This window comes from Saccopteryx bilineata, chromosome 1 (genome assembly GCF_036850765.1).
Source record: "Saccopteryx bilineata isolate mSacBil1 chromosome 1, mSacBil1_pri_phased_curated, whole genome shotgun sequence".
Taxonomy (NCBI): domain Eukaryota; kingdom Metazoa; phylum Chordata; class Mammalia; order Chiroptera; family Emballonuridae; genus Saccopteryx; species Saccopteryx bilineata.
Window position 1 is genome coordinate 391,900,967 of NC_089490.1, and position 24,039 is coordinate 391,925,005.

General features: G+C 39.9%; 1 protein-coding gene across 1 annotated transcript in view; it reads left to right on the forward strand.

The window, feature by feature from the left end:
• LOC136320817 (fatty acid desaturase 2-like protein FADS2B) overlaps window positions 1-15,873 on the forward strand; it is a 35,493-nt gene extending 19,620 nt beyond the window's left edge. Inside the window, exons 5-12 of the mRNA XM_066253966.1 lie at window positions 1,167-1,292; window positions 3,985-4,045; window positions 6,604-6,680; window positions 6,857-6,954; window positions 7,933-8,029; window positions 12,499-12,578; window positions 13,896-14,021; window positions 15,356-15,873. Of these exons, the coding sequence (XP_066110063.1) occupies window positions 1,167-1,292; window positions 3,985-4,045; window positions 6,604-6,680; window positions 6,857-6,954; window positions 7,933-8,029; window positions 12,499-12,578; window positions 13,896-14,021; window positions 15,356-15,407 (717 nt within the window). The 3' untranslated portion in view covers window positions 15,408-15,873. The remainder of the gene's footprint in view (window positions 1-1,166; window positions 1,293-3,984; window positions 4,046-6,603; window positions 6,681-6,856; window positions 6,955-7,932; window positions 8,030-12,498; window positions 12,579-13,895; window positions 14,022-15,355) is intronic.
• Window positions 15,874-24,039: the final 8,166 nt, after the last annotated feature.

Below are 24,039 nucleotides of genomic sequence, written 5' to 3' on the forward strand. Positions count from 1 at the left end.
AACACCTTCACCCCCTTCCCACCCCCTACCCCCATGTGCCTTATTATAACCCCTTAGCCCCCTCCCCCCTTCCCTTTGGGATTTGCTGTCCTGTTATCTGTATCTATGTGTTATGTATATATTGTATAATATCACTAATCACTTCACCTTCTCTGATCCCATCCCCTCATCCCCCTTCCCTCTGACAGCTGTTCCTCTGTTCCCTGTGACCCCACCTCTTCCTCTACTAAAGATATTTTTATGCCTTTTTATATACTTACAGGCTGTCTTAATTTGGTCACATTTCAAATATTCAATAGCCACATGGGGCTATGGCTACTGTATTGGATGGACAGTGAAGATCTATAACATGTATAGATCAGTTATTGAGAGATGTCAGATACACAATAAATACCTACTGTTCCTTATTCTTCCATGATTAACACAATAAGGGAAAGAGAGGAAAGTGAATATCTCAAGTGCCAACCTTGTGCATACAACATCACATGTCTCCTTCAGATGACCCAAGAAACTCGGTTGATGTGCCTCTAAATCCTTTGCTCTGTTAAGACCTTCACAAGTAAAATCACAAACAACCTAATCAGGAATGATTCGAGCATGGCATTAGCTACAATATTTTTATTCTCATTTATTTTTATCTGAGAGCACTGAAGCCTGGACATGCAATGATCTAAGCCCAGCTCCCCTGGGAGATCCCTTCAGATCCGTGATTCTTTGAAATATTCACTGAAGTAAGATCCCTGGGGCCATTTTTTTTTCAAAGTAATTAAAGTCTTAGAGCTGAGGTTTCTTTATTTCTTTTCTTTTTTCTTTTTTTTTGTGAAAAAGTAGGAAAAACACTCTGCCCCACATACCTCTTCAGTTCTTTTTAAAATAACAATCAAAAAAGAAAGATTGAAAAATATCCCCTTTCAACAAGTTCTTATGATTTGTCATTATCAGGAGTTGTTTGAGCCTGAATTTATGTTCATGAATCAGATCATTATTTGTTTATAGGTTTGAGATCCCCTGTCCAATGAATTATTCTGTGACCCTGCAGTGGAGACAAACTTGAGAAGCTCAAATGTCTTATTTTCACTTAGAGATGCATGCCAAAAACTCTGATTGTGAAGGATATTTTAAAAGAGAAATCTTCCTGCCACTAATAAACCTTCTCTTTTCCTCAGGGCATGTCAGCAAACTGGTGGAATCACCGACACTTCCAACACCATGCAAAACCAAACATTTACCCAAAAGACCCAGATATTGATGTGGGCCCACTTTTCCTGGTTGGAGATTTGCAGCCTGTCAAGGTACGTTTAGAAACCCTGACCACCAGAAGCTCCTAAGAGTAGTTCCTAGAAGTTCCTAGAAGTGATTCTCAGAAAAGCCTCATCTTGGAAGGATCAAGCAGGCGCTTCCAGCTTCACACATGCCCTGAGCACATCTCTCTTTCTTAAGTCCAGAATACAGCACTGAAATAACCAAACTTGGGGTTATAAACTTAGAAGGAGATGCGAAGTGCATGCCTCTGTGTCCTTAAAGGTTACTCAGTACAATCTCCCAATGTAAGAAATATAACTCATATCATTTTGCTTAAGCCATCCTGGTGACAAACAGATCCCCTCCCAGTTCCTGTCCCTACTGCTGAGCCAACAAACAGATGCTACTGTTAGATAGTAAAACTAGATGACTGAGGTTGTCAACCACTCTCCCAAGATATGAAGACATCCACTCAGGGAGGACAGGTGGTTAGTACATTCAATAAACAATAGAGCACAAACATCTGAATCTAGTTATTTCCACTAATTCTAGCTCAGTTAGAAGAGACTATGCTGCTATTTTTAGTTCAGATTCACATTGGTTCATTTCTACATGAACCACAGCCCAAATGCTTCTTAAGACACTTAGAGATCCTGCCTCTGAGTTACACTCCTTAAATGCTAGAAAAAGGAAGGGAAAAGTCAACTCCAGAATTTCTCACCTGTTGGTTTTTTTTTAACCTCAACTTAAAGTCATTATGTAAAGGACTATTACCAAGTTTCTTATGAAGAAGTCTTCTTTCAACAGAGGAGGTCTAAGGACGTGGATCTTGAGAGTTGAGTACTTAGGAAGAAGCCATTAACTTTTCCAGAAGTGTTTAGGAGTTTTATAAAAATAAGAATGTAGTTTTGCCATTCACTGCCTAGGCCTTGTGGTACATAAATCAAAAATTGTTCAACTTTTTGAAAATGGGTTTTCCTAACTTTGGGAGACTTACCCTCTTCCCCAGCTGAATTAGGAAACAAATTCTCTTGCCTAGATTTTGAAAAACAACACTCTTGTCTGTGATCATGAATTAGTTGCTTTTGATCATGGCTCCACAAACAAATTAGACCTCACCTCTCTGATGTTTGTGAACTCCATGCTCATCACTAAAATTGTGACATTTGACTTCTCTAACTATCCCCCCTGAAGTTCTCAAAGCACCTCCCTAAGTGCCTTCTTTAGGGCTTCACAAATGATGGAAGCCACCTCTCCAAGCTTTACAGCTCCTCTTGGGACCTATCCCTAGGACTTTAGGGATCTAAATAACATAATTTCAAAGCTACAGCACAAAACATTGCTTAAAATTATTTCAACTCTAAAATTCAGTTGTTTCACATCAAAAATAGTTCTGACAACTCCTGGCTATTTTTTGTCTCGCATTTTATTGTCCAAATATCTGTCACTTTTTTCAAACATCCACTCTTTCACCAAGTGTTAATTAAATCTTCTATGTGTCAGGTCCTGTGTACCTGGAAGTCTTGGAGTGCTTCTTGGGAGTAACATTCAAAACCAGCCTTTCTCCTAGGTTTGTTAACTGCCAAGCATTTTACATGGACTCCCTTTCCCATTTTCACACCACTTAAATACTTGGAAGTTTGAGAGTAATTGCAAATAGCTATTATTCCCTCATCACCATGATATTTCTTTTTATTTATGACAATGCAAAAAGGATCAACCTTACTCTCTAAATAAGGGAAGAAATCTGTATATATGTAAGTGGGAATGTATTAAAAGATTGGGGAAAGCAAAAGTCAAACACTGACCATAATGTAACACTGAAAATTATAAATCAAGGATGTGAATTGCCCATCATTCATTCATTCATTCACTCAATTAAATATTTATTAAGTGTCTGCTAGTTACTGAAAATATAGTCATTACTTCTATGCCTCTTCTCAAGGTATCGGCTGTCTTCATGCATTAAGACTAGATTAAATTAATGAAGGAGACCCCTAGAAAATGAATCAAATTTCTGGTACTGAAAACATAAATATCACTGTGCTTTATAAATAGTGATTGACAGCATGAGATCCATGAGCAGAACACAAATGAAAAAAGATGGGATAGATTAGAGGGGCCATGCCTATCTCTTTTATTACATGAGCATTCAATAAATATTTATCAAATTAATGAATATAGATAGAGACTGAGTTTCAAGCAGAATTGTAAATATCATAGTTAAAGAAGAGCTAGAAAAACTTCTTAGAAATGCTGCTTTTCAATCACTACTCCACAAAATGATAAATAATATCAAAATGAGAATTTTAAAAATGGTCACAATCTCCATAGTCAGATGGAATAATCATCCATTCAAGAAATGCCCACATTTTTTGAGAGAAAGAGAGAGAAAAACATTGACTGGTTGTTTCACTCATTCATGCATTCACTGGTAGATTCTTGTATGTGCCCTGATTGGGGTTCAAACCAGCAACCCTGATGCATTGGGACATTTTAACTAACTGAGCTACCTGGCCAGAGCAAGAATTGGCCACATTTAATTAAAGCATAAAGCTGTCACAATATTTTCTCCCCATTCCAGTTCTGCTTCTTCTAGAGCCTCAAGTTCAATAGCCGAAGAACTCTGATCAGATGGCTCTTTCCACAGAGATTTTAGACACACAAAAACACATAGATGTCCTTGAGTGTAATAGCCAGAAGTATTGTCTCTTATTTAAGTTTTATTGTCTCTCCATTTAGTATGGCAAGAAGAAAATCAAATACATTGACTATGAAAAGCAGCACCTGTACTTCTACATGGGTGAGTCTCTTTGGAACCACATTCTTTATCATTCCATTTCCTTGCAACAAGCAATAGTCAAGTCAGAAGGCATGACTGGAATCCTCTCAGAGAAGCCAACTCATGCCATCTTGTTACTCAGAAGAGCAGCATGTCTTATTTCAGATTTACTGGGGTAGAAACCTGAAATAGAAAATGGAGGAGCAAAGAGGAATTCTGATAGGCAGCTCATTGATCTGGTTACTGGTCAAGGAAGAAGATGCTCCATGAAGGATGGAAGACAGGATGCCGGTTGAAGGGTCTTGCATGTTGGACTGTAATTGTGGAAAGACTAAATACCTGTCAAGAAGGAAAGAATAGTAGCATTTGAGTGGGGGAGAAAAAGACATAGGAAAAGAATGCCAAAGCATTGACAGTAAAATGCAAGGAAAAGTAGAGACCTAGGAATAAAAGGCACCTATAGAGTTTCTGTGTGGAAGAAACCTAGCTGTTTCCATGGCTTACATACAGTTATAGAAGATACTTTGGTAAATGAGACAGAAAGATGATGATAGATAGATGATAATGACGATAGATAGATTATCTAAATGTGGGGTGTGGGTCCAGGCTTTAAAAAAATAGGGTAGCTAAATAATACTGATACTAATTTAAAAAAAAAAAAACATCAGAAGCAAAATGCTTTGCTCTTAACCAAAATCAAACCCATAATTGCTCACAAAAATAGTTTTTAAGGAACCCCAAAATATGTTCATCTAAAACATTTGGGAAATAAACCAAAATCAGAGAAGGTTCCAAACATTTCCTGTAGATCAGTGGTTCTCAACCAGGAGCAGTGTTGTTCCCAATGGGACAGTTGGCAATGTCTAGAGATGTTTTTGGTTATTACAGCAGAACAGAAGAGATGGCACTGGATCCAGGAGGTATAATCTAGGGATGCTGTTAAACATGCTACAATACACAAGATAGCCTCTAACAACAAAGAATTATCTGGCCCAAAATGCCAACAGTGCAAAGGCTGAGAAACTCTATTGCAGATTACATGCTTTGCCCAAATGTTGGCTGCCAGGAGTCATCTATACCATGCCTGACCAGACAGACTGGAGGCCAATTTTTGGAGACATGGGGATTAATTCCACTGCTGCCCCGTCCACTGCTGGAATTCTGCAGCCCATCCTATGATAGTCACCCACTCCTTCTTTTGCACAACCAAAAAAAGAGGAATGAGGACACTGGTACTCCATTTTGAAAGGTAGCTGATCCCCAACTTAGCTAGATGTGTGTTCACCTAAGAAAAAGCTGTTGGAGTTTCTTTCCTAAACTCTCTTTCCATCTTTTACACAGCAATAGGCCCTTAGTTCATGAAGAATGAATGAATGGTGTGGACTTTCTGCAGAATTGTCCCTCACACACCACACTGCCTTCAGGGGCTGTTTCATTGTGTCCTCTCCCTTTAAATGCCAACTTAGTATCTCAGGTACAAATGTGTTATACTCAAACTGTCAAAGAGAAACTGAACTGGACAGTTGTTAAAGATGGCCAGACAGATTTCATTCAGGTTATTGCAGTAGGGAGAAGGACTTCAGTATAAACTGAATGAAAATATTTTAGACTTTGCTAAAATAAAAAGTGGGGAGCTTTTTAAACATAGGGGTATGCTAAAAGAAATTATCAAAAGACACTGAAGGGAGGGGAAATTGGTCAATGTAATTAAGCTATCTGTATCTACTAAGCATTGCATATAGAAGTGAGGATCCTATCTTCCCACAGAGACTGGAATACAGTCCCTAACCTTCTTTATGATCATATTTCAAAGGGATGATTCCCAGGTTTATGAGGAAGACATTTCTGGGTCATGGAAGATATATCTCAAAGGGACAGAGAAAACATTTACAATTGTAATATTTCTAACATAAATTCTCTAAGAAAAAAAAGGTCATCCCAGGGATGTGGCCCTGAACTGTTGGAAACTATGCTAGTGTTTTTTCAAGTCTCTTAGTATGCGAGATGAGTGAAATCATTTGTGCTGAGAGTTTGAAGAGTTGGAGAAGTTGCAAGCCAGCATGAAGCTAGTCTAGAAGAGGACTCAGAAGACCTGACTAGAGTGTGGTCAAGGAGAGAATGTCAAAACCTAGAGTCTCCAGAAGACTCATTTGTGCTCTAGCTTCACTGATCTGGGGGAAGTACCAGGAAAAGAATTCTCTGTCCAGGAAAGGAGTATATCTTCTTTATTTCTGCCTCCTTGACATATTATAATAGGGTCCAATCCTAAATATGGTGGAAGATGGAAGGATTCCATAGACCTTTGAATAACTTGAAAGCCCCCAGCACAAGCTCTTCCTGGACTCCCCCATTAAGATTAACTTAAATCTTGATAACTTCCCTAGTCTCTTTGAGAGAGCTTGAACCAAATTTTTGACTCCCTCAGAGACTCAAAAATCCCAATATTGGATTTCAAAGTTGCTGCTCTTCTTCAACGTTGCAAGGTGGCCTGTTAAGGAGATAGACTCTTGTTGACTTTCACTGAGATCACAGTCTACTCATTTATTCACCATCTCTTTTTGTTGTTTATTTTTTTTCAGTTGGGCTTCCCCTCCTCATGCCTATATATTTCAACCTGCAATCCATGCAAGTGATGTACCTCCGAAGGTACTGGGGGGTGAGTAACTTGACTCAAAATCTAAAGCTAAATCAAGTAGAAAATGGGAAATGAAGATGTCTGGTCCCTTCCAGATTTAACTTCCTTGAATGACAAGTTGTAAGATTTTGCTAGTACATGAAGGGGACATGAAATTGTGTTCAGAGCATCTAAATTTTAAACACTTCTCTCTGCAGGAAATTGCCTGGGTCAGCAGTTTCTACATCCGCTATTTCATCACATTTGGCCCTTCCTATGGAATCTTTGGAACCATGTTGCTCATATATTTGGTCAAGTAAGGAAGCAAAAATATCTTCATATTCCCATTACCTAAATAGTCTTCTTACCTTCCTTATTTAATCTGTTTGTGATTGGCATAACATTATGACACCATACCAAATTCTCTATAATTCCAAGAAAATGGGATATTTCCAAGAAAATGTAAAAAGAAAAAAATAGTTGAGTAAAAAGAGTTCTTTAGGGGAAAAACAAAAACAAAAACAAAAATATTTGCCAGATCTTCTCTTTTATTCCCACTTGCTTAATTCCCAATTGCAGTATTTCACCTGATCCAAGATAATGGAAGGGAAGTAACTTTTTAAACTTATTTGAAGACTAAAGATTTTCCCAAAGCCAAAATGACTTCCCACTGAATAACCCTTTCCAGCTTCCTAATTTATTCCCTTCTTATTGTTTTACTTTATTATTCTAAATCCCACCTAATAATAAAGATAATGATAGCTAATATGCATTAGGCACTTTGCTAATGGTTTAAGGAGCATTACCGTATTTGATGTAAGCTTCGTATAATCCAGTAATGTAGATAGTATCATCTTCATTTTCTGCTAAGGAAGCTCAGAGAGATTAAATCACTTCCCCAAGGCCATAGAACTAGTAAGGTCCAGTGGCAATGCCAAATTTGAACTCAAACCCAGCTCTATCTAATGACAAAACCCAGGCCATTAACCACTTGGTATATGCGCAGAAGTTACCAAGGTCTCTTTTGACTCTTGCACCAATGCTACATTAGGGGCATTGCTTTTGCACATAAGGCAGCAAAGTAGGTCACGTAACCAAATGATGTCTAGTGTGTCATTTCCAGATATAAAGGGCCTCCAAAGAAAAAAATAAATGACTAGTATTGTATTGGAACCTTGGAGTCCCTTTCACTTCTTCCAATACTTGCCTAGCTCTGCCAGCAATTACACAAGCCCAGTGACTGGCACTGTAACACCCCAAGGAGTCATCACTTCCTCCTTTTATTCTCCAAAAGGTTTCTTGAAAGTCCTTGGATTGCATGTGTTACGCAGATGAGCCACATACCAATGAAAATGAGCAAAGAGGAGAACAGAGACTGGCTCAGTACTCAGGTAATAGCGAAGTTCCTGGGAGAGGATCCTTCAAAGCATACTGATTGAGAGTCTGGTTACTTCCAATAGGAAGAATTCCTACTTACCCAAATGCTTGCCAGAGACCAGGCACTATCAGCTGCTTTGCACGTCACTACCTGAGATAGGTACTATAATTATTCCCACTTTACAAATGATTACATTGAGGCAAGAAGAAATTGAGTAACTTGCATAAAATCACACAACTAATCAGTGGCACAAGGCAGGTTTTAAGCCCAGGCAGTTTGATTTCCGAGCCTTTGCTCTAAGTCCAAGGGTCAGTAAACTATTGTTAAAGGGCCAAATCCAGCCTGCTGCCTGTTTCTGTGCATCAAGTTTTCTGGAAACACATTTCATACATTTTTATATTAGGTATGAATGCTTTCATGCTACAACCCCAGAATTATGTATCTGTGACAGAGAATTATAATATTTGCTGTCTGTCACTTTATAGAAAAGATTTGCTGACTTCTTCTCCCACATGACATGGCCTTTCAAGTGAATCTTGAGACTCCTAGAATTCAGAATGAATTTGACACCCTGAAGGACACTGGAATGCACCTCGTCTCTTTGTATAGGTCCAGAGGCTCAGTAAGGAGATATGACAGCTGTCCGAGCCTGCTGTGAATGATTCACAGTGTTGTGACCAGTGCAGAGCACTCCTGCCTCCTCAGCCTTCCACCAACTGGGCTGTGTCCTTCTCCAAGTTCATTTCCAAATTCAGAGGGCCTTCCATAGGACATAGAGCAATAGTTTTTATATTTTTTGGTCACGAAACCACTCTATACTCTTAAAAGTTATTGAGAATCTCAAAGAGTTTGTGTTTGTATGGGATATTTACTATATTTGAAATTAAAACTGAGGCACTTTAAAATATTTGAGTTTATTATTAATATATCATTAATTAAAACTCAAACCGGCGCATGTTAACATCAGCATGATGGTGCCATCCGTGATAGTAGCCTCTGGGAAAAGGCACTGTCCAAGCATGAGAGAATGAGAAGGAAAAGGCAAAAAATATCTTAGAAGTATTGCAGAAATAGTTTTGACCTAGCAGACCCCCTGACAAAAGTCCTAGGGAACCCCAAGGTTCTCTGAAGAATGCCTTGAGAAACACTGACATAGAACAACCCCAGAAATAACATTTAAAATGGCAACAACCCCAACTAGACTTCAATCTTAGAAAAGCATTGAGTAAAATAACATTCAGAAAGGATCTTCGCATTCTGGAGAAGCCCACCGACTCCTCGGGATAATACTTTTTCAATTCATAAAATAAAATACATTAAATTACAAAGGAAAGTTTTTACATTGAATCACTTCTATGCACAGAACCCTTGGTTAAAACCCTTGAATGTTTTTATTCCCCATTTAGACACCCTTCAAGTCTACTCTATGGAAATGGTATTCTGATCCCCATGATCTCTACCAAAATCTCATACTCCCATTTTTTTTTTTGTTGGTTCAGCTGTTTTGTTTTTTTGTTTTGTTTTTTTTTTAAATAAATTTTTATTAATGGTAATGGGATGACATTAATAAATCAGGGTACATATATTCAAAGAAAACATGTCTAGGTTATTTTGTCATTAAATTATGTTGCGTACCCCTCGCCCAAAGTCAGATTGTCCTCCGCCACCCTCTATCTAGTTCTCTGTGCCCCTCCCCCTCCCCCTAACTCTCTCCCTCCCTCCCTCCCTCCCATGTCCTCCCTCCCCCCACCCCTGGTAACCACCACACTCTTGTCCATGTCTCTTAGTCTCATTTTTATGTTCCACCAATGTATGGAATCATGTAGTTCTTGTTTTTTTTCTGATTTGCTTATTTCACTCCTTATAATGTTATCAAGATCCCACCATTTTGCTGTAAATGATCTGATGTCATCATTTCTTATGGCTGAGTAGTATTCCATAGTGTATATGTGCCACATCTTCTTTATCCAGTCTTCTATTGAAGGGCTTTTTGGTTGTTTCCATGTCTTGGCCACTGTGAACAGTGCTGCAATGAACATGGGGCTACATGTGTCTTCACGTATCAATGTTTCTGAGGTTTTGGGGTATATACCCAGTAGAGGGATTGCTGGGTCATAAGGTAGTTCTATTTGCAGTTTTTTGAGGAACCACCATACTTTCCTCCATAATGGTTGTACTACTTTACAGTCCCACCAACAGTGAATGAGGGTTCCTTTTTCTCCACAGCCTCTCCAACATTTGCTATTACCCGTCTTGTTGATAATAGCTAATCTAACAGGGGTGAGGTGGTATCTCATTGTAGTTTTGATTTGCATTTCTCTAATAACTAATGAAGCTGAGCATCTTTTCATATATCTGTTGGCCATTTGTATCTCTTCCTGGGAGAATTGTCTGTTCATGTCCTCTTCCCATTTTTTTATGGGATTGTTTGTTTGTTTGTTGTTGAGTTTTATGAGTTCTTTGTAAATTTTGGATATTAGGCCCTTATCTGAGCTGTTGTTTGAAAATATCATTTCCCATTTAGTTGGCTGTCTGTTTATTTTGATATCAGTTTCTCTTGCTGTGCAAAAACTTTTTATTCTGATGTAGTCCCATTCATTTATCTTTGCCTTCACTTCTCTTGCCATTGGAGTCAAGTTCATAAAATGTTCTTTAAAACCCAGGTCCATGATTTTAGTACCTATGTCTTCTTCTATGTACTTTATTGTTTCAGGTCTTATATTTAGGTCTTTGATCCATTTTGAATTAATTTTAGTACACGGGGACAGGCTGTAGTCGAGTTTCATTCTTTTGCATGTGGCTTTCCAGTTTTCCCAACACCATTTGTTGAAGAGGCTTTCTTTTCTCCATTGTATGTTGTTGGCCCCTTTATCAAAGATTATTTGACCATATATATGTGGTTTTATTTCTGGGCTTTCTATTCTGTTCCATTGGTCTGAGTGTCTATTTTTCTGCCAATACCATACTGTTTTGATTATCGTGGCCCTATAATATAGTTTAAAGTCAGGTATTGTAATGCCCCCAGCTTCATTCTTTTTCCTTAGGATTGTTTTGGCTATTCGGGGTTTTTTATAGTTCCATATAAATCTGATGATTTTTTGTTCCATTTCTTTAAAGAATCTCATAGGGATTTTGATGGGAATTGCATTAAATTTGTATATTGCTTTGGGTAATATGGCCATTTTGATTATATTTATTCTTCCTATCCAAGAACAAGGAATATTTTTCCATCTCATTGTATCTTTTTCGATTTCCCTTAACAATGCTTTGTAATTTTCATTATATAGGTCCTTTACATTCTTTGTTATGTTTATTCCTAGGTATTTTATTTTTTTTGTTGCAATCGTGAAGGGGATTATTTTTTTGAGTTCGTTTTCTAATATTTCATTGTTGGCATATAGAAAGGCTATGGACTTTTGTATGTTAATTTTGTATCCTGCGACCTTACTGTATTGGTTTATTGTTTCTAATAATCTTTTTGTGGAGTCCTTCGGGTTTTCGATGTATAGGATCATATCATCAGCAAAAAGTGATACCTTTACTTCTTCTTTTCCGATATGGATGCCTTTTATTTCTTTGTCTTGTCTGATTGCTCTGGCCAGAACTTCTAGCACCACGTTAAATAAGAGTGGAGAGAGTGGACAACCCTGTCTTGTTCCTGATTTAAGGTAGAAAGTCCTCAGTTTTATGCCGTTTAATAGGATGTTGGCTGATGGTTTATCATATATGGCCTTTATCATGTTGAGATATTTTCCTTCTATACCCATTTTGTTGAGAGTCTTAAACATAAAATTGTGTTGTATTTTATCAAAAGCCTTTTCTGCATCTATTGATAAGATCATGTGGTTTTTGTTCTTTGTTTTGTTGATATGGTATATTACGTTAACCGTTTTGCGTATGTTGAACCATCCTTGAGATTCTGGGATGAATCCCACTTGATCATGATGTATTATTTTTTTAATATGTTGTTGTATTCGGTTTGCCAGTATTTTGTTTAGTATTTTAGCATCTGTATTCATTAGAGATACTGGTCTGTAGTTTTCTTTCTTTGTGCCATCCTTGCCAGGTTTTGGTATGAGGGTTATGTTGGCCTCATAAAATGTGTTTGGAAGTATTGCTTCTTCTTCAATTTTTTGGAAGACTTTGCATACTCCCATTTTTATCTGCCAAGACCCTCATTTGTGACAACTTAGTCTTCTTTATCAAAGGGCTGATGGTGACTTCACCCCCTCAAATCCCATACACTTTTTCATATCTACTGCTTTATATATGCTTCTTTATAAAATGTCTTATTGCTGTTTTGAATTGCAAACTATTTACCTGGGACAGTCTCCATTTTTTATTCCTCACAGTTTCTTACACAAAAGAGGAACTTCATAAGCACCTGTTGAATGACTGACTGAAGAAAAAAAAGAAAAGAAAAGAAATATTTCCTTTAACACTTGAGCTTATTTACGTCTAATGTAAACTTTTTCTTTGCAGGTCTTGGCCACCTGTAATGTTGAACAGTCCTTTTTCAATGACTGGTTCACTGGGCACCTGAACTTCCAGATTGAGCACCAGTGAGTGACAGAAACAGTCCATGACAGGGGCCTGGGCCCTGACTTATAATAGCCCCCACACAGTCCAGAGCAGAGCCATAGGCTGGGGATCTCACAGGGAAAAAATGGACCAGAATTCTCTAAAAGCTGCTATCTTTCTAGTAACATCAATGGTAAGAAAGGAAAGAAAGAAAAGCAGGAGGTATAACAATTTTGAGCAAATAGAATGAAACCTTGGAAAAATACCAGTGATTTAGTTTCTGGATCCCTATGGATTTAGAAATCGTTGATTTGCATTTGGTTTGTTGGCAAAATGCAAGAAAATCACCTCACTTGGGTGGCCAAGTTGTGTTGAGATTTCATTGTAATTTGATTAATTTATTTATTTTTAATTGAATTTATTGGGGTGCCATTGATTCAGAACAGCAGACAAGTTGTGATTCAAGAGTACAACTCAACAAAACATCGTCTGCACACGACATTGTGCTCCCTCTGCCCCAAGCAAAGTCTCTTTCGGTCCCCATCCCCCTTCGCCCACCTCCACATACAGCCACCCCCCTTTCCCTCTGGCTAACAGCATTCTGTTGTCTGTGTCTGTGTGTGTGTGTGTGTGTGTGTGTGTGTGTGTGTATGCACGAGTGTTTTGCTTAATCCCTTCACCTTTTTTTATCCAGTCCCCGCACCCTGCTCCCCTCTGATGGCTATTAGTCTGTTCCATGTGTCCATGCTTCTGTTACTATTTTGCTTATCAGTTTATTTTGCTCATTAGAGTCTAAATGCCTATATGTATCTATATCTTTAAACTGAGGTTACAAAATAATCAACACCAAAATCCAGTTTCTGCTGCAATATCTGGAAATACTTTAACAATGAGTCAGTTAGACGGACATACCCTAAGGAAAGAGTAAAGGATAATCAATCCTTTGAGAGTTAATCTCTCCAGAGTATTCAGGGCAGAGACTTGCCAGTCCTCTTGTCTAAGCCACTTCTGTGATAGACACAGAGACACTGATGGAGGGTAGATATCTCCAGCTCTCTAAGTAATTCAGAATGGTAGAAAACCCTATACTTTTATGCGAGCTGGCCCAATATTGACATTTTTGATGGCACTAAAATTTATTTTCTTAGCTCTTCCTAAACTTTGCCACCCACAGGGTTCACAGAGGGTTAAGAGATAAGAGTGTTTGTCAAGAGTTGTTCAACATCCCACAGCAGAAGTATTGTGCAAAGTCGAGGAGGGATCTACATTGCTGATACGATTTTATTTAGTAATGAGGAAAGCAAACTCAGGTTTCTCTGTACGTCTGAGTTTTCTATCTCCCACTTCTGTTTCCCCAGTCTGTTCCCCACTATGCCACGTCATAATTATCACAAGGTAGCACCTCTGGTGAGGTCCTTGTGTGCCAAGCACGGACTGCAGTATGTGAATAAGCCCATGTTGGAGGCGTTTGGAGACATTGTCAGGTAATAACAGAGTCTCCTTGACTCACAGCCCTCATTTCCCTTCACTGCCCGTCCCCAGACTGTTCACTGGCTTGTGACTCATTCACACAAAAACCATTTAAGGGGCACCAGTATGCCCATCATGGACATCGACAACAGCAATGCTAATAACAGTTCTACCTTCTAAGCACTCTTTAGTGAAAATGCCTTGCTACCCTTACTAAGTTTCAAGAGGACTCTGGCATCATCTGGTCTAAGATGCTTGCAGGGCCCAGCGGGACATAAATGTATGAATAAGTCAAGGATCACTGATCCCCAGTAGACTGTCCCCAGGGGTAACTGACCAAGAATGGCGAGGTCTGAGGGAACTGAAAATTCATGTTCATCCTGAAGCATTCACAATTCTAGAGAGCATGGTATTGGTCAAACTAGCAGCCAGTGGTCTGTGTTTAATAACTTTCTTTCCCTTTGAGGATTGGGGAAATCCAAACAAACAGTAACACAGCAATATTTTGAATGACGTCAACAAGGTGAGGCCCATTCTGATCTGATCCCCGACTAATGCTCCAGTTTCAGCTTCTCCCACTCTCCTCCCCCTTCGCTGCCCTCCGGATTCCTGGCCTCCCTTCATTTGCTGTGTCACACTTTTCCTCTTGCCTTTTCATTTTCTTTTGTCACCTTTTCTTCTGCCTAGAATGTTTCTCCAACCTGCCACCTGCCCTTACACCTTGTCAATTTCCATTCACTCTCTAAGGCTCATCTCAACTGTCTTTTCCCCCTCAGTTTTCCCTGACCCACATGACTACATCACATTATTTTGCAACACCTGACTTTCTTCATACCTGACCTTTGTCACAATCACAACTAAATAACATATTGGGTAATAAATTCTTTCATATGTGTCTCCCACTAGACCAGGAACTCCATGTGAACTGGACTTACCTCTCTCCTATTTATTGCTGTATCCCCAGAACCTAAAAAAGTATCCTTCATGTTATAAAATAGGATGGGTAGGTGGATATTGGATAGGTTAATATGCAGCTTCATGCTTTATCTTATAAAAGCTCAGAAAAGTTGGGGGGGTTTTAATTCTAGAGAAAAGAGTGGGTGATAGTTCAGAAGAGAATAAATGAAAGAAAAATTCAATCTCCTCCATAAAGGAAGATGACCTCACTTGCTTTAAAAAAAAAATTGTGTATTTGACTATCTCCACTGAGCAACAGAGAAAGACATTTTCCCATAGAGCTGAAAATGATCCCATGGTCCTGAACCAAATGCAAGAGTCAGTGTTTCATGAATAGCAACCCTTACCTTAGAGTCTCACCTCCTGAAGCTCTTGTTCACTCCTCCCACAGAGCCTTGAAGAGATCCTCATCCCTCTGGGTAGAGGCATACTACGAAACATGATGCAGAACGCCAGCCTCGACGTGCATGGAATTGCATCTATCAAGGGGGTTGGTGAATGTGCAAGAACTCTTCCCGCCTAGCTGTCAGTGCTATTGGCATACCCAAGTGTGCCAGGAGTCTGAGCTCCAAGGACACATGATAACCTCTCTCCTGAAGGTTTCTTCTGCAATTAAGAAGCAGGGGGAACACAAGATGGCTCTGGCCAAGGTGACAAATGGAAAATGGGAGCCCAATGCTTTTATTTTTTTTCAAAAGGATCTTGAACTTGGTCTTACCAACAGACCTTAGTCAAATCATCTCAGTCGCTGGGCATAAGAATAGGAGCTATGTAAAACTTTCACTGATGACGTAGACACGGAAAATGTGGGCCGAGTAGAGACCCCAAACAGAGTGCTTTCTGAAAAATTCTGTATTTAGAAGTTCTTGTCAAAGCGCAGTTTTTATATCCCTTTTTTAAACGTTTAAACTTCTTTTTCTTTAATTAACATTAAAAATCTCTTTAAATATTTCAATATTCATTTCAGAGTTTCATTTTTGTATTGCATATGTGTAATTGGTGTGTATATATATTTATATATTTATATATTTGTTTCCAAGTTATGCAATTTCTGAAAGGCATTTCCTACGTTCAGTCCCATCAGCAACTGCTCAAGCAAGCTAAGGCTCTATATTAAAGGTGACTTGTGCTCTCTGTTTAAGAATTGACAGTCCTTCAGCATAAGGTTTGTTTAACTAAACCCTACCCACCAAAACAGAACTGCCAAACTTCATTATTAGGTGACCTTAATGCCAGAAAGGGATTTGTTTTCTGTAAGGTAGACCCTGGGTTGTGTCAAGGCATTTTCAAGCTTGGCACCAAATTAAATATGTCTTAGGCCAATAGAATTTTCACGTTAGAAGAATGAGTTGGCACTCTCAGGAGCTAGCACACTGATGTTTAATGTGCGTGTGCTTTTTGTTCAGCAGCTTACAGATAACCTTGGCTGCAGGGAGGGAAAGCAAACCGCACGACTTTCACTCCCAGCTCCAAGCAAGTCAACGTCAGGGGTTTATCTCTTGTCTGAAATTACACCAAGAAGTATTTCATTCTCTTCTTCCAAACTTTGCAAAATATTTGATTTTTATTTGGTTTTTTGTTTGTTTGTTTGTTTGTTTATTAATTTAATCGCTGGGTTCTGGAGCAAAGATCCTGTGGCAGAAATAAGTGTGGTGACTTGAAAGAAGCCACCGGGGCTGAAGCTGAGGGCGCGTGGGGGCCAGAGAGGTACAACGTGGGGCAGTGAAGGAAAATCCCTGAACTCATTCACGTGTCCTAGGTGTAGGCTGTGCGTCCAAAGCTAAGGAAACAAGAACGGGGTGTCTGGGAGGATCGGACATTGAAATAGTAGTGACGTTCAAGAGAAAGTTGGGCAGGGAATGAAAGGAAGATAAGGTTTTTCGACCTCACGGTTCGTCATCATGTCAGCCCTGGATGGATCGACAAGAGCTGAGATTCCTCCTGCTGGTGGAGCGAGAGATGACTTCTCCTGCCTGAAATCAGGGTAGCAAATGGGAGCGGAGCACAGTGGTAGGCTTTCTCTCTCTCCTCTGGTCCAACTCCCAGAGATGCTCAAGCATCCTTTGTTCTCCTGGTGACTAGAAATAACAACCAGACCTCTCCCCAGACACATTTACCACCTCAAGGGCATTCGTCCCTCAACGTCTAAACTAGCCCACATGGCAGTTCCCCTAAACAGAGCTGGCTACTGGGAGACTGAACAAATCTGGGAGATTTAGACAGACTACATAAGGGAAACATGTGAAATCAGTTCAAAAAGGTGCTAGGCAAGAATAAAAGTTCATAAGAGAGTAAGTTCTAACTTGGTTAGTGCTAGTCAATAAAATAGTCCTTTTCCTGACTTCAATCACTCAATCGATTTCTCTTTCGCACCCCACAGTGACATGTTTGAACCCGGTGAGACACGTGACTATATTTCTATTATTCGTTCAATAAGCTTCCCAGAGGAGGAGAGCTAGTGCCTGCTACTTTGACACTTTCCCAGATCTCTAAGTACTAAATTAGAATTCAGATGATTCAGCCTGCAGGTCATTCTGTTTCTTTCCTCATACTGGTACTGTAGGGCTCTAATGACTCTTGAATGTTATATTACAGCCCTACCTGAAACATTTCGGTGGATTCCCATTGCTTCTGGAATAAAAACCAACCCTGTAAAAGTCCCAGCAGACTTGGCCAGCACGGGCCCATCCCTGTGCACCCTGCCACACCTTGTACCACTCTGCCCCATGCCCCCTCTGCTGCAGCCCCAAAGCCTTTTTTTATCATCAAAGTCCCTTCTGCCACAGGGTCTTTGCTGCTAAACCCAGTGTCTGAACCTGTCTGTCACTCTCCCTGCTCTCACTCCTTCTCACCTGTTTAGCTCTCACTCACCTGCAGATCCCAGGAAGCTTCTGCACTGAGTCACGGCCTCCTGTGATATGCTCTACAGCAATTATTACAAGTGCAATTTTATATTCATTTGTGTGATTCCTTAATTAACTTGTCTCCCAACCTAGCGTGCAATGTCCATGAAAGTAGGGACTGCCTAACATGCTGAAGACACTCAATCAATATGTACGGAAGAAAGAAAGAAAGAAAAGAAGAAAGGAATAAAGGGAGGGAGGGAGGGAGGGAGGGAGGGAGGGAGGGAGAAATAAAGAAAGAAAGAGAGAGAGAGAGAGAGAAAGGGAAGGAGGGAGGGAGAGGAAGGCAGGGAGGGGAGGGAGGGAGGAAAGGAGGAAGGGAGGGAGGGAGAGAGGGAGGGAGGGAGGGGAGAGAGGAAATAAAAAGGTAAATTTTATCTAATATGAGAAAGGCACTTCTATAGTCTAATTCTGAATTATTAAAATTGTTGCTAACACTAAAAGTATCTATCTACCAAGCAATTAGTGCTGAAGTACACCCTACATGGACATTATTTTATTTAATCCTCCTAGCAATCCCTTGGTGCAAGTCCTATAATCAATCTCATTTTATAAAAGAAAAACTTAAGATTTAAGGAGGCCAAGCAACTTGCCTGATGTCACAGGTAGGAATTGATGGAGTGGAGTGTCAGACCCAAGGATGTCTGACTCCATAGTCAACGCTCATTAATTTCCATGCCAGAAAATTCAAAGTGAAGGGGAATTATTGGCATTAGAAGACATGGTAGTTGACATTTCTGGGATATCTCTAATAACTTCCCAGAAGCTGATGGAATTAGCACTCTACCTCAGCAAGAGCAAGTGCCCTAGGGAGGGGAAGGCGGGAAGAGCACGTGACAGGCACGGAGGCGACTTGGAAAAGGTCCCTATTGACTAACTTTTACTCACCAATCCCAAAAGAGATACAGCTCAGATAAATTTCCCTTCCTAGTAATCAAGCTGAGATTTAACCTTTTAACTGCTCTAAAAAGGATGAAGACATGGATTTGAGATTTTTCTGATGACTTAGCATGATTTCAACCCAAGGCAAATTCACCAAAGAAAATGACTGTCTCTATGTGGCTATACCTGAACCCTATTTCTGTACTCCTCTTGGAAAAACTTGCCTGCGAGATGTTACGTGTGTTTTCAGTTAGGCATTACGTAAGGGTGACTGGATTAGAAGTCAGGACCTAGATTCTAATTTCAGCTCCTTAAAGTGATAGATACTCTACAATAAAATTGGCCAGATCATTTATATACTTTGTACCTCAGTCTGTAAAACAGGTGTGGTGCCTAATATTACTTGGCCTACATGCATCATAACATGGTCAGGGCAATCAAATGAAGGAAGGCAAACAGCATAGTTTCACAAGCTGGCAACACCCACCCAATGCTGATTATTATTATTATTATTATGAGGGTTCCTCCCATCATAGACCCACCAAAAGCAAGAGAGGCTATAGAGTCACAAAGACCCAAAGGATGGAAAGGCAGTGAATCATTTTAAGTGACAGTATAAAAAGGCTTTCCCCAAAGGAGAAGCTTATGAGTCACAAGCTAGTAAATGATTTCTTTTGTTGCAACAAGTAACACCCAGGAGCTCCCGTCCATGTCTGACTGTATTAATACAGTCCTCTGGAACCAGCTCTAGAGCTCAGGCTGGAGGAATGGTAGAGAGCCAGACCAGGGGTCCCAGTTATCCAAACTCCTGGTCAAGCCTGCGAGTGTACAATTCTCATGGTTGGAAATCACACCAAATATAAGTATACAAATTAAGCAATAAGTATTTTTTACTATTTCCCTGCCAATCATGAATCATCAACCCAAGGATCAGAAAATATAAGATCAAATTTAGACTCTATTGAGGACAGAAATATACTCGGGTATTTCTTTTCTCAACATCATTTATGAAAGTTTGCAAACAGAGAGCAATGCTCAAAGAATTCTACAATGAACAACAGTAATAGCCATCACCTAAATTTCAACTTGAACATCTTAGTAAACTTTTTTTTCACTTAATATCGACCTACTTACCAAACTCTCTATTTATTAATCCCCTCACCTTTTATACATTTTAAAATAAATTTCTAGAGGCTTACTTTTAAAAATAAATCTGAGATTATACAAATAATGCAATATAGTTTTATATTTATATTATAAAATAAAATATAGTTATCCTCAATAAAAAAAATTAGTGAAAGTTGTATAGCAGTGTCTTTAAGGAATTTTGTTATGTTAAATTACTATAACATAGTTAACTCTCTGCAAAATCAATTATTAACTCAAAACAGAATAAACCAGCCCTAGCTGTTTAGCTCAGTTAGTAGCATCATCCCAAAACACCAAGGCTGTGGGTTCCATCCCCGGTCAAGGCACATATAGAAAGTCTCCAATGAACACACAACTAAGTGGAACCGCAAATGAATGCTTCTCACTCTCTCTTTTCTCTCTCTTCATCTCTCTGTCTCTCTAAAATCAATCCCTAAAGAAGAAAGAAAAACTACATCAAAATTAAAGAACAGAATAAACCTTCTCATGCACATATTTATCTTTCATTATCTTTTATTGCTGCAAATATATTTATCCTCATTACTCTCTTTCATTTGGTAACATTTACTGAACACTTACCATGTGCCAAACATTGGTGTTGTGAATAAGAGAGACAAGAGCTTACATTCTACTAGAGAAGACAGTCAATAAACAAGTAAATAGGGGGGAAAAAAGATGATTACATATAAGGAAAATAAAAGGGTGTTGTGAGAGAGAATAATAAGCAGGGGACTGGCTTGGATATGGGGTTAGGGAAAGGTGACAGGAGAAGAATGCGAAGGGGCCGGCCCTGGGATCCGGATAAGCAGGCTCTTCTAAGCAAGGCCCGAGGCAGAAACAAGGTTCTGCTCAAAGAGCAGAGCGGGGAGTGTAAGTGACAGTAAGCAGCAAGTCTTTTCCCCATTCGCTGAGCTTTATCTCTTCATGAGAGTGTTTTGCCTTGGCTTTTCAGCAGCATTCAAAAACAATTTTCTATAATTGGGGGGAGCACAGTTTTCTCTGGGAAGTCCTCCCAGATTTCACCGACCAGGTTCATTCTCTCTCCTTTATAAGCTCACTGATTCACTTTATCTCTGCCTGCACCACCGCTAGACTGCAAACACCATGAGGGCAAGGACCCTGATGCTGTCACTCACCATTTTATCACCAAGCCCCAATCTGCTGCTTGTCATGAAATGCATGTTCAATAAATGCTTTTACTGAACAATTAAGTAGTAGCTAAAACAATGGTAGAGACAAGCCTGGAAAGTTAAATTGGGTTTAATAAACTAGGTGAGTCCACAGAGAATTTTCAGCTGGAGCGTGATGGAATTTGGAATCGGGATCTGGAAAGAACCTTCTTGAAATCATAAAAAAGAAAGCTTGGAGAAGTGAGTGGCACGGACGTAGGAGACCAGCAAGGTGACTATTGCAATGACCTGGCTGAGAGGTCATAAGGTCCTGAGTTCAGCTGGTGGTACAAACATGAAATAGAGAGGAATAGACAGAGACACATTGTAAAGGCTGGATCCATGCAACATGGTAAGTGACTCAACACTGGAGAGACCTAAGGAACCAAGGTGTGTGTCGTGTCGGTGGAGACATGAACCAAAGGAGGAGAGTAGAAGGTAGAGCAAAAAGCAAAGAATCGCTTTCAAACACCTTGAGTTGATCGCATTGAAAGGAAACTTAAGCGGAGATGCCAAACAGGTAACTAGAGGACATGCCCTTCTGGACCTTGGAAGGAAATAAAGAAAAAGGATACCAGCTTGGACATTCTCTCCAGAGAGCTAACCAAGAAAGAGAGTAGAGGGAGGGACTTGATTTGACAGAGAATTTTAAAAGCGTTTTCACTGTAGAGTTGGGGCAGGGGGGAGAAATTGAGCCAGAAAAAAAAAAAAAAAAAGATTAACTGAATTCTAGCAGAAAATACAAGAGAATGTATAAGGCAGAAAATGGGAGAGAAGGGTTAGAAAAGTGGCTAATCAAGTCAGATACAGAGAGAAGACATTATAGAGCAAAACCCATTTAATTTCACTTGACTTTGTTCAATTTGCAAAGTTGAGCCGGGTTCACCTCAAGAAGGAACTCAACACCCAGGCTAACAAATATGCGCTGAACATGTCGCCACCATATTCTAAAAGCATAATATTGCTAATATTTGAAAGTTTGTCATTTTATAAAAACAGAGGAAAGGATTTCATACTTCCTTACCATCAATAATTATTTTGTAATGACGTAAACATAACATGAGAACGTTTGTATGAAACATAAAGGCAAGGGCAACTGGAACAAGATGCTCGTTCCACAAGAGGCCCCACCCAGAACTGTGGCTGCCCAAGCTCCATGCAGCTGAACTGAGAAATGAGGGAATCAATATCCAATATGTCAGGATGTCCCAGAACATGGCTGGGAAACTCTGGTCTACCTCACCTCAAGGGACATGTCTAGATTTCACTGCTAGTCCTATAGGCAGAGATAAGACACAGCCATTTCAGCTGTATTGCTTATTAAAAGATGAAGACACCACCATGTCAGTTGGTAAGTAGCTGCTCCCTTCTTCTCTAAGCTCCACAAGGCTATTCCCCTGACACCCAGCCCCTCCGCCCAGACACACTTCCCCACTGCCTCAAAATGGGGGGACCTGGGTGGCATTTTTCCATACATTTTTAAGTCCTGTTCCATGTACTGAGAAAGCAGCTTCTTTACAAAAGACAAATACCTTGTCCAAAATAAAATTACACACGAAGGCCTTGGCTGATTTGAGCTTTACCATTTCAATGTGGCCTACAAAATCTCCCAATTAAGAGCAACAACCAAAGCCACAAAATGTCACTACCTAGCAACAAAAACAGTAAATAATCTTTCTTCTCATGACAAGCATTCCAAAAATTATTGCTAATTGCTGCCCAGAAGCCAGAGGTCACTCTGATGCCCTCTGTTCAGCATGGGGACCAAAAAAAAAGGAATGTCTAAGTGGATGCAATGGTTAAGGCCTATAATTTGAAATCCTTTGCTCAAGCAACTGAAAAGGTTGCCCAAGAGCAATTTGGATCCCCTATCAAAAAATATTTTAGGAATTGAGGGTCAAACATAGTGTCAACTGACATGAAGGGGGTAATGAAAGGAATCAGAGTCAGGTGTCCAGGTAAGCGTCACATCCTTGGGGGGCAGGATGGAGTGGTAACACACAGGTAGGTGTTTCAGATGAAAAGGATCAGTTCACCTCATTTATGCCGCCTCCGTAACAGACTACAGACTATCTGAAAGGGAGGGATGTGGAGACCAGGGACTCAAAGCTGTTCGTCTCCTTATGAGGTACCTGCTCATGTCCGCATGTCAGGGACTCAGCTGACCTCCACCTGTTGGACTCCAGCTGGCCTCCCCTTCAGGTAGTTTGAGCAGGGAAGGGGTCAGCAAGGATGGGAGTTCTGGAGGCTTGGCTTCTGTTGGCTTTTGCAGCAAGCTCCCTGCATCGCCACCTGCCCCATGCTGCTGGGGGGGGGGGGTGGCTCCGTGGGGTTGCTCACTGCGCGACTCAGCTATTGAGAAGTTCTCTAAAGAGGTCCCGGGAATCCAGCCTTTGTCTCCTTAGACCCCTGTTTGCAGCCCTTTTCAGTTTTGACAAAGTCCTTTACAAAGCCTTTGAAACCCATTTTATGTTTCAATTACATCGAGGACTGCTTCTGTATGTTTTTTGGTAATGTCTTATCTGATTTATCTGCACTTCATTTTAATCTCCTCAGTCTGCTCTATCACTGTTAAATGACACCACCATTCACACAATGGGTCAGAACAGAAATCTAGGAGTCAAACTTCATTTCTCTCTTTCTCTAACTTCCTACATTCGAGCCAAAAGCAATTTCCTTAAAGGTTACCTTCTTAAAATAGTACAATTAAAGTTCCATTGTCTCCACTTCCCTTATACTACCCTCCTCAAGCCACTATTACCTCTCAATCAAGAAACCACAGAGTCTCATATGTGAGCTTCTGATTTCCAGTCTTGTTCTTGTAATCTATACTCCAACCAGCAGCAAGAACAACCTGCCCAGTGCAATGATCTAATGTCATTTTCCCCACTTCTGCTAAAATGACTCCTTACTACAATCCAAGGCTCTATATATTAAGATCCTTGCTGGGTCTCTGATCCAGTGTGTAACAC